The following is an 11,307-nucleotide window of genomic DNA, read 5'->3' as shown; positions in this document are numbered from 1 at the left end:
TTTTTTTTAAAAAAAAAAGACATACTCTATAGTCATGACATTTATGTTTCTCATCAAGACATTTGATCCTTTGATGCAAGGTTGCTCAATCGGTCGAACACCAATCACATTTGCAATGATATCTAGGCATTAAAAAGATGTGGATGTAATTATTTTCATATATAACAATAATATAATACATAATTATTAATAAATTTAATATAACGCATAATATATATAGAGATACCTGATAGCTGGACATGTTTATTAACGTGTTCATGTATTTTATTGTAGTCAACAAATTCGAATTTATGACGCGGTATATCAACATCAACCTCCTTTATTTCCTTAATGCTAGTTTTCAATGTGAACATGATCTTGATGTCATTGTCTACTGGTCTATACAATGCATTGCCATCAACCACTTGAAAATAAGAGAGTTCATAAAATTTTCCTTCTTGCAGAAGAGGCTTGAACTTTTTAGCAATATTATTTTTAATGATTGCATGTATTGAATTATTCTGCAAGTAAAGTGCATCAGTTTTATATAGATAGAGTTCATGGTATATATAATGATCAAACAATATTAAAAGCTATAGAAGAAAAACAAACCTGCTCATCGATTAAAATCATATCTAAACTAATAATATCATTATTTTTTGAGTTGATTGCATACCACATCCTTGATATTCTGACCTTGACTTTCCAATTTTCTTTGTGTTTGTCTATACAAAGCTGATTAAGGAGAGAATATTGCATCATCGTGGATCCCTACCTGCATAGATTAATAAATTTGAAAGTTTATAAAAATTCTCAACTCGATTTAGATACTGCATAGAATAAAACAAAACAAAGCAATATAACAAAGACATCAAAAAGTAATTAGCTTATTAAAGATAGAAAATAGTAATTAGCTTGTATTCAATTATGTTATAGACATGAAATTTAACAAAACAGTAAGCATATACGAAGTGCATAAATCAATTTGGAGAAGATAAACAGAAAAAAAAAAAATATATATATATATATATATATATATATATATATATATGAAATTATGTTACCTTTATTAGTTGGTTTCTTGAGTCAAAGATTGGTAAAAACTTCTTTATACACAATATTTTTTGTTTCAGACTTTTTCTCAGTGTCATCGTTAATGATGAGGAATTTTAGGCCATTTCTGCTTGTAACTCTAGACACTGCAACGTACAATTGCCCATGACTAAAAACAGGTTTTGGCAAATACACTCCAACATGTTTCAATGATTGTCCTTGGCTTTTATTTATAGTCATTGCAAAGCACACTGAAATTGGAAATTGTCGTCTCTTTAAAACGAATGGCCATTTTGAATCACTTGGAGATAATGTTATTCTAGGAATGAACACACGTTTGCCTATATTAGTGCCAGTTATGATTTCTGCTTCTATCACCCATGTAGCCAATCTTGTTATTATGAGTCTTGTTCCATTACAAAGACCTTCATTTTGATTCAAGTTTCTAAGCAACATTACAGGCAAACCTATTTTTAATGTCAGTTTATGGTTTGGCAATCCTGGAAATCTCAACGTGTTCAAAAATTCAACAGTATATAGGAGATCTTGGTCAGGAACATTTGAAGAAGCCTTGCATATAGAATCTGAACTTAGATATTCATGAACTTCTCCATTTAAGGATGACACAATATAGTCATTTAGTTCTTCTACAACTTCATTTGTAGGGGCAAGAATTGCCCTATCCTGTAGGTAACTTGGATCTGTGTATTTATTTTCCAAACCTGGATATGTGCTGTCAATAATATGTTGCATTGGATTCTCTGAAGGTTGGATAATCAAATCACTTGGAATTGAAATGTTGTAATCCCCATCTCCTTCTCCCAATTCACCATTACCTATTTTAAGAATCCACTCACTAAAGTCCTTTATAGATGATGTTTCTATTCCACTCATACCGTTCTGTAGAAGCCTCATATTTGTTTGGAGTTTAAAGACATTACAATCATTCCATAGATATGACTTGCTAATTGAGGATTGGACTATATCTTCTCGTCTTCCCTTTCTTACAACTGGAAGTATTTGTCGAAAATCACCCCCTAGAACTACAACTTTACCACCAAAAGGTTTTTCAGCATTTTGAGGATCTTCAATTTGTAGTATATCTCGTAACGTGCGATCAACAGCTTCAAAACAATTCCTATGTGCCATCGGTGCTTCATCCCAAAGTATTATACTTGTTTTTTAGAGAAGTTCCGCTGCTTGTGTTCTTTGCTTTATGTCACAGGTAGAGTCATCATTTACATTAATTGGGATATGAAATCTTGAGTGAGCAGTCCTTCCACCAGGAAGCAACAAAGCAGCAATTCCTGAAGACGCAACAGCAAGAGCAATTTTGCCTTTTGATCTTATACCAGACAGGATGGTTCTATAAAGATACGTTTTACCCATTCCACCATGTCCATAGACAAAAAACATTCCCCCTCTTTCAGTAGCAACAGCTTCCATTATAGAATTGTAGATTATTCTTTGTTCATTGTTTAGGCCAGAAATTAGGATCTCATGTTCTCTTTTCAGACTTGATACATCATACAACATTTCTTCTTGAATAAGTCTATTCCCATTCTGAATAAGATCCATATTTGGCTGGGGCATTTGTGGATAATCTCTAGGTGATCTTCCATATTGTTGGAGGATTTGTTCGATTTCATACAATCCATAATTTCTCAATTGGTCATCTGATAAAACTAGTTCTTGGAATTGGAGGATACGCCTTTGCCTATTTAGTATATCTTCTGTAATCAGTTTCCAGTTGGATTCCCAAAGACTTAATGGATCAGCTACCTCACAAAACAATAGCATTGTAACAAATAGTTGACGCAATTGTTGCCCACTGGCCCAATTCGAAGCTTCAATTAGGGAATCATGCCATTCTTTGTCGTCATCAAGAAGTCCAAGTGCATAACAGGCTTCCTTATAAGTTGGATAAGTAACATCATTTATAGTCTTTAATTCTTTAAAGTTTCTTGGACCTTTGACAATGTTAAGCAACATTCTCAAATAAAACCTTTCACCACTTGAAGGATGTGCGTAGTACACTCTTCCAATACAATATTTAGATTTCCTTCTTTGCCATTGCTTATCATTACTATGCCATACCCATTTTGTAGGAAATTCAGCATAAGTCAACTCTCGAGCATCTTCAAAAGCCTCATTTGTTTTCATCCATTCTGTAAACTTTGTTTCTTCAATACCAGGTATATTTAAAACATTATCCAAGCTTGTATTTTCCGGATAAATGATGGGATGTTCGTCTTCCAAATGAAAATTTAATCTTTCAACAGGTGGATATCGAAACTGAATTGGAAATTCAAATATTCTCCAACATGATTCAGAAGCTGAAATATATCTACAATCTAAGTATGCTTTTGTCTCATCAACAACAATTTCGGTCTCTTGTCCATCACTCCCAATATTTGGCAAATTCTCTTCTACAACAACTGTTGCTCTATCTGATCCCTTGTTTATATATTTAAACAAATATTTGATCGATCAAGATCTATTACACCATTCTACATTCAAATGGGATTGGTATTTCACCAAAAGATCTACATTATAAGGTACAACATATCGGTTATCCAAAAGAATTCCGTTCTTCTCTATTGTTTTTCCATCATTTCTCCTTCTATATACTGGAAAGCCTTCTTCATCAATTGTTGTTTCTTCATAAAATCTTTTCGGAAAATGTTTTGTACATTTACCATTCATCATGCACGGTGATTTCGGATTTGCAGATCCACATGGCCCATGCATCATAAATTTTTTTACAGCTTCATTAGCAACAGGATCGTCATCTAGATCTGGTATCTTAGCCATAATGATACCATCAATGTCTGTTGGACTTGGACACTTATCCTTTGGATCCAAGAATAGAAGAATATGTGCATGTGGGAGTCCTATTTTTTGGAATTCAATTGTATACACAATAGCAATAACTCTTCCAAAATGAGATTTATGCCTCAAATCATGTAATAGTTCATCTAATTTTAGCTTAAAAACCCTTGCTACAATATCTGGCCGATCCTCATATTTCAGGCCTTCTATAAATTCTAAGGAATGATTGATTTCTGACCATTTTGGATTGCAAGTAAATGTAAGAAATAAATCTGGGTAACTTGCCCATCTACATATCGCCATTGCATCTTGATAATTTTGAACCATGTACCTTGGACTTCCAGTAAATGAGGATGGTAGGACTATTCGTTTGCCTACGGTAATGGGATCTGTATCACCACGAAGAACGGCATCTTTCAAACCATAGTACAGCTCTGACCTCGATTTTTTTTGATTGAATCTAACCCATTGTAGTCTTTCTTCTTCGATAGAAGTGTATGCATCCACTATAAATTGTTGAAAAAGCCTCCTACCAAGCAACAATGTCTTGCCCTCATGAAAGCGTTGTTGAAGCCTATAAGCATAGTATTCTCTCATTGTTATTGATTCCCTTTTTCTAGAATTGCTCCCATTCAAATTCCTATAAGGTATACCAAGCATATACCCATCCTCACCATACGGAAAAAGTAATAGATATTGCAATGCCATAAAGCTTGGATGAGTTCCGTTTATATGTTGCAATCCTAAACTTCGATTCTCAACAATAATATCTCTATCAGAACTTTCAATATTAAAATCTCCAACAATAAGAGCAGCTATCTCAGACGTTACAGGTAAGTCATATTGCCTTTCACCAGAATTACGACTTCGTATTAAACGAATTCTGACATTATGTATATCTGATTCATCAAATCTGTCCCTGACCATTCTAAAACATTTAACCAATTGGTTACACTGATCTAACATTTCCATCAACCCAGTAACAATATCTGGATCCACATAATTTCTATCATCTTCACGTATAACTGCATCAATTCTATTTTTAACTTCATTATCAGTTTCATAAATATAAAGCTGTGCATACTTAGGTTTTTGGCCATGGACAGGAAGAAGTGATCCAATTCTATGATGAGTTTGACCATTTACACGGAACACATATGGACCAGAACCATTATTCACTGATCTATCAACATTACCCCCCAAAGAAGTGAAAGCAAAGAGAGAGTTGTAGATTCTTATCCCTAGTTGAAAGTTTATTGATCTCTCATCACTATTAATATTGAGTAAGTTTCCAAGAAAGGGTGGAGGTTCTTTCAATAGAGGGAGTTGAACTCTTCCTTCAGAACAGCACAAACTAAACTTTGGTTTTGTAGGCGTTTTTGACTTTACAGTTCTCTCTTCATACCAAAGTTGAGCTCCACAATGCTCACATACTATTGTTGGAGGTCCTAAATCCAATGGTTCCGTAAATTTTCCTATGACAACAAAAACAAAAATTCACTTTTTCTTCCTAATTTTAGAACTTTTTTGGGGGAACTAAAAAATGTAACACTTACGTTGTTTTCTGCTTTCATCATTAATGCTATATTGTCTACGTCGAATACTCCTTTCAAATGGCTCGTCATCTCTTGTTCTTGTTTGGCCTAGGTTACATACTAATTATTAGGTTACATACTAATTATGAGTTTTTTAAAGAAAAATATTTTTTTAATATGTCAATATCATACCCCTTCTATTTCTCTTTTCAAATAAAATTAATCTTCATCTCAATCTTGCATAGAAAGCAGAGTCCATGCTTGGGGAATAAACTAAAAGGAAAACATTCACAAAATTTTAACTCATAAATATAACTATATAGCAAAAACATATATTACAAATTAACAGTTACATGTTATAGAAAGGTGAAAAATTGAAGAAAAATATAGCATGCACATATTAACTTCAGAATTAAAAAAACATTAAGATATGATTATTTGATAAAATGTTCAATTTCTCTCTACAAACATATTACCAATAAATATACAATAAACAGTACAGAATAAAAGAAATACTGGTAAATACCTGACTTTCCCGGTCTTGTGGTTGTATTACCAAATAAGCAAGATATCAAAATTCTAAATCCCTACCTGCAAAACCAATAGAAGACAATGATAAAAGCAGATTTAAAACAGCAACCATATGAACACTATTTAGGAATTCTATCAAACTCTTGTGAGAAGCCAATAACAAGAACATATGTACAACCAACAAACATCATTATTATGTACACATATATACAGCCAACAAAAAAAAAAAAAAAAAAAAAAAACTCTTGACACACACAATGATAGTACTTAAGAGGGGGAAAAGCTGGAAAGGAAAGTACAAATGAAAAAAGACGCTTGCTTAAATTTAGCATCATCAATGTGCTCTTAAAGTAGCAGCAAAGCTGGAAAGGAAAGTACAAATGAAAAAAGACGCTTGCTTAAATTTAGCATCATCAATGTGCTCTTAAAGTAGCAGCAAACATTTACTTAAGAGGGGAAAAAACTGGGAAGCACAATCCCTGAGGTATATATTTGTCTCTCCCTATGTATCTTCCATTACTATGTGCAATAGCCTTCAGCCTAGTATGGTTTAGGATAAAATCAGAATGTGGCATTCAAGACTTCAAAGGGAAATTTAAAAGGTGTTTACAGCTCCCAAAAATGTATCCTACAATTAGTATACTTTCTCCTTGACTGATAGAATTAACAGAGATTATTCAACTAGTACACCACATAGTAAGAACAACACACAAGCAGGAGAGATATTCAACTATTTCTATTGAATTTGCAAATACATTTATTGTGTCACAAAAATCTGTCATCAGAACATCTAAATTCAGGAAAAGAAGAATTAATTTCAAAACAAAAAACATAAATAAAATAAAATAAAAGAAGAAGATGAAAGAAAAAAACAAAGGTGATTTATGAATAGCATACTTGATTATCAAAAGCAAATTCCTAAATTCAAATTAAATGGTTGCATGTTCTCTAACTCAAATTCCTATATCACAATTGCAAATAATTATATAAAATTGATACAAACTATGCATAGACAATCAGTAAGCTTTTTTTTTTTCTTTTTTTAAAAAGTACCAAGCGTGAGAAAGTAGAGACAATCAATACCTGCCATAGAGACTACAAACGGAGAAGAGAGAGAAATAGTAGCATGAGAGGAGCAGGCCTCAGCCAAAAAACATCATTATTATGTACACATATATACAGCCAACAAAAAAAAAAAAAAAAAAAAAAAAAAAAAAAAAAACTCTTGACACACAAATATTTGGTACTACAAAAGATGCAACCAAATTTGTGAATTAAATTATCTCATTGAATTAAATTATCTCATTCATGACATGGATCGAAAACTTTTACTATATTGGTTTCATTATGAATGCATGAAAGGATAATGCCCGTATGAGAAACATCAAGCCACCCCATGACCAGGAAAAAATGCGACTTTACTTTGTTTCAGGTATGGCACATGGGAATAAAAGAACTGAGAACTAAAACATCACATTGACTTCCACGCAACAATGAAAGCAAAGTCTGGATATGAAAAGTTTGTGATTATGGCTTATATTCTAGATATTGAGGAGCCACTAAGAACCTAACACACATCAAGCTAATGTTTTAAAACAGAGGTTTGCTTGGTAGAAAGCATAAAAATATTCTAAATGCATTTCAACTCAGAGACTCACTTGAATTCCTCCCTTAATTTTATCCACGTCAAGCCCAAGTTAATGGTTGAATAATCATTCCCAACAAAACTCAGCCAATTTAAGAAGAAAAAAAAAATTCTTTTTAATATTAAACTAACCATTCAAGAAATTCTCAATTTTCAGATCAATCAAAATAAATCCCAGTATCTATTACTATGAAAAGTTTTATCTTAGGTTCAGTGCTGCAAACAGCATCAGTGTCTCATAACAAATGCCCCATTATGTTAATAAAGAGTACCCAACCAAGTTAAAGTACCATTCAGATTTCCATGAAGCAAAAATCTTCAGAAAGATCAAATTGAACAAAACTCAGCCAATTTAAGAAGAAAAAAAAAAATTCTTTTTAATATTAAACTAACCATTCAAGAAATTCTCAATTTTCAGATCAATCAAAATAAATCCCAGTATCTGTTACTATGAAAAGTTTTATCTTAGGTTCAGTGCTGCAAACAGCATCAGTGTCTCATAACAAATGCCCCATTATGTTAATAAAGAGTACCCAACCAAGTTAAAGTACCATTCAGATTTCCATGAAGCAAAAATCTTCAGAAAGATCAAATTGAACAATTTCAAAGACTACAATTTGCCTACACAAATCAATGTGTTTCTAACCTGTCACCCTAAGCACTAAAAACCTTTACAAATTTCCATTAAGTTCAGTCCCGTGGCTCAGTTTCCACACAAAAACAATTCAATCACTAAAAATAAGGATTATTAACACAAAAACATATAACTAAAATTCAAAAAAAAGTTAAATTGATTATCTAAGTGTGTGCACAAAAACTACAATTCTATAATTAGCTCAGTTTCCACACAAATTGAATAGCCGTGAAAAAAAAAAAAAAAAAAAAAAAAAAAAAAAAAAAAAAAAAAAAAAAAAACATACCTACAAATTGAATAGCCGTGAAAAAAAAAAAAAGCATCGTGAAAGTTTTATATGTATAGAGTTATAGAGTCCTAATCTATATAGAGTTCGGATTCAGAAAAAAAATATATATATTATAGGTTTATAAGATAATACCTTTGGGCCGGTCTCGATGGGCTGGGTCGGTTGCATTGCCGACCGGCATAGTTGTTGGGCCATGGGCTGGGGAAGAGTGGAAATTGAGCGATGGGCTGGGGAAGAGTGGAAATTGAGCGAATTGGATTTGGGTATGGTGGGATCTGTGGCCATGGGCTTGCCGTGGAAAGGCAGAGGCAGAGGATCGGTCTGTTGGGTCGGATTGGTATCGGGCTGTTGGGTGTTGCCGTGGAAAGGGAGAGGCAGAGGATCGGTCTATTGGGTCGGATCGGTGGGTCTTGCCGTGGAAAAAAAATGACAAAGAATCGGAGAAGGCATGTCCGGTATCGTGAAAGGATCGTTGGGTCTTGCCATCGAAAAGAAATAGCAGAGAATCGGAGAAGGCAGGTCCGGTATCGTGAAAGGGAAAGCTATTCCTGTGGTTATGGAGGTCCGATATCGTGAGTCTTGCTGTGGAAAAGAAATGGCAGAGAATCGGAGAAGGCAGGGCCGGTATCGTGAAAGGGAAAGCTACCGGTATCGTGAAAGGATCGTTGGGTCTTGCCGTGGGTCTTGCCGTGGAAAAGAAATGGCAGAGAATCGGAGAAGCCAGGGTCTGGTATGGTGAAAGGGAAAGCTATTCGTGTGTGGAGGGGCAAAGAATCGGAGAAGCCAGGTCCGGTCAGGTGAAAGGGAAAGCTATTCGTGTGTGGAGGTCCAGTATCGGGAAAGCTATTCGTGTAATTGGTAATTGTTTTTTTGTTTTATTATTTGGTAATTGTTTTTTTTTTTTTTTTAATGATGTGCTGACGTGGAAAATTGTGGAAGCTTCAAAAGCTTCGGTTTTATATATATATATATATATATATATATAGATAATAATAATAATTAATAGTTAGAATCCAAAAAACAAGACCCAAAAAACAAATTAAAATAAAATAAAATAAAAAAGAAAGAACACGCATGAGACACAAATAAAGAAAAAGACAAACAAGGTCAAGAACTTAACCTTAAACTAAATAATAGTCTATCTAGAAAATAATATGGGAAAAAAAGTGGGGAAAAAAGATATATGAGACACAAATAAAAAGGAAGAAAAAAGACAATCAATAACTTTTGCCCTGTCTTGGGTTGTACCTAGATCGATCCCAGATTTGATTTTTGGTTGGTGGAATTGGTTGGGGAAGCACTCGTCTCAAATATGGAATTTAGTTCCGTTGTGCATCTTTTGGTGTATTTGGAAGGAACGGAATTGGCGGACTTTTGAGGATTTGAATAGTTCCGGTGATCAGATGCTTGCTTCTTTTAGTGGGACTCTTTTTGATTGGTCTCGAGCTTGGGGACTCACGACTAGTGATTCTCTCCCTTCTTTCATTATCTCTGTTTCTCTTTGTAATTAATCTGTGGATTGGTTTTCTTTTTTGCTTTTTCTTTTTTTTCCTTCTTGTATTTTCTAGGTTTGCTCTATGTTCTTCATGCATAGAGTAGCCATTCGTATATATAACATTCTTACTTATCAAAAAAAGAAAAAGAAAAAAGGCAATCAATATGTCAAGTATGTAACCTTAAACCAAACCCAAATGTTCTAAAAAAAAAAGAAAAAAAAAAAAAAGAAACAAGATTGGAGATGGTTAGTATATCAAGTGAAGGTCTGATACCACTTGTTGGGGAGTTAACATATTAGGGAAACTCCAATAAAATATTTAAATAGCATTTAGGGATACCAATCTATATATCTATATACTACTAAAAGCTGAAGCATGGCATTTAATGTTGCTACACTCACGTTGAGCCACATCAGCAGTCATATCATTATTTTTTATTTCCAATTTTTTTATATAATTTTAAAAAAAAATTCTCATTTAAGGTGACTTAAAATTCCATTATTTAAAAATTAAAATATCTTTTAACCATTATTTTTATTATTAATTTTCCAAAACTCTCACTCCCTTTTACCTCTTCATCTCCCCACTACTTTCTACTTTAATATCATTATTTCTTTACCTTTTTATTTTCCCTTATTTTGACTTTTCTTATTCTCAACATCTTACTATAAATTTGACATTTTCTTTTTCATTATATGCATAGTTTTCTCACACAAAAAAGGTTAATTCTCTCTCTCTCTCTCTCTCTCTCTCTCTCTCTCTCTCTCTCTCTCTCTCTCTCAATTTGTTTTTCCTTTTTTGTTTGATTTTTTTATTTTTATTGCATCAATTCTTTAGGTTGATGAATTTTTGTGTTAATTAGAATTCTACTTTAGGTTAATGCAATTTAGTTTTGTGTCTTAAGTTGTTATCTTTTATATTCTCTTTGATTAAATATTATCCTACTGCATTATATATACATATAGTATGTAATAATATAATGTTCTTATATTACATAGAATGACTTGGATAATTTGAATTTTATTGCTATATATTTTATTTTTACTCTTTTTTCCTCTCATCTTATTTTATTCAATTATTCAACATTTAAATCCAATCACATCCTCTATACTATTAAATTATGCAGCACAAATCAAGAAAAAGGCTAGACACAAACTTGCCTTCCTTACCATACATTGGGGGAATTAAAATATTTGTGTGATAAAGGGTCATATAATTTATAATTTAGATAGCGCCCTTTGAATGTGTCTAGGCCCATAGATTGAGCAATTTGTAGACTTAAAAGGCTATTGAAAATGAACTTTTTGAATCAA

At 32.9% G+C, this 11,307-nt stretch overlaps 2 protein-coding genes across 2 annotated transcripts; both read right to left on the bottom strand.

The window, feature by feature from the left end:
* Positions 1 to 1,065: 1,065 nt before the first annotated feature.
* On the bottom strand, positions 1,066 to 2,181 carry LOC126719955 (uncharacterized). The gene has a single exon (XM_050422451.1). It carries the CDS (start codon positions 2,179 to 2,181, stop codon positions 1,066 to 1,068), a length of 1,116 nt encoding a protein of 371 aa, XP_050278408.1.
* A 33-nt stretch (positions 2,182 to 2,214) lies between these two features.
* LOC126719954 (uncharacterized) lies at positions 2,215 to 8,679 on the bottom strand. The gene is made up of 3 exons (XM_050422450.1): positions 8,631 to 8,679; positions 3,571 to 5,339; positions 2,215 to 3,489 (listed from the first exon to the last, which is right to left on the bottom strand). The coding sequence occupies exons 1-3, from the start codon at positions 8,677 to 8,679 to the stop codon at positions 2,215 to 2,217; spliced, it is 3,093 nt and encodes a 1,030-aa protein (XP_050278407.1).
* Between the last annotated feature and the right edge of the window lie 2,628 nt (positions 8,680 to 11,307).

This window comes from Quercus robur, chromosome 3 (genome assembly GCF_932294415.1).
Source record: "Quercus robur chromosome 3, dhQueRobu3.1, whole genome shotgun sequence".
Taxonomy (NCBI): domain Eukaryota; kingdom Viridiplantae; phylum Streptophyta; class Magnoliopsida; order Fagales; family Fagaceae; genus Quercus; species Quercus robur.
Note: the sequence above shows the minus strand (reverse complement) of the source record. Positions and strands in the feature narration are given on the sequence as shown.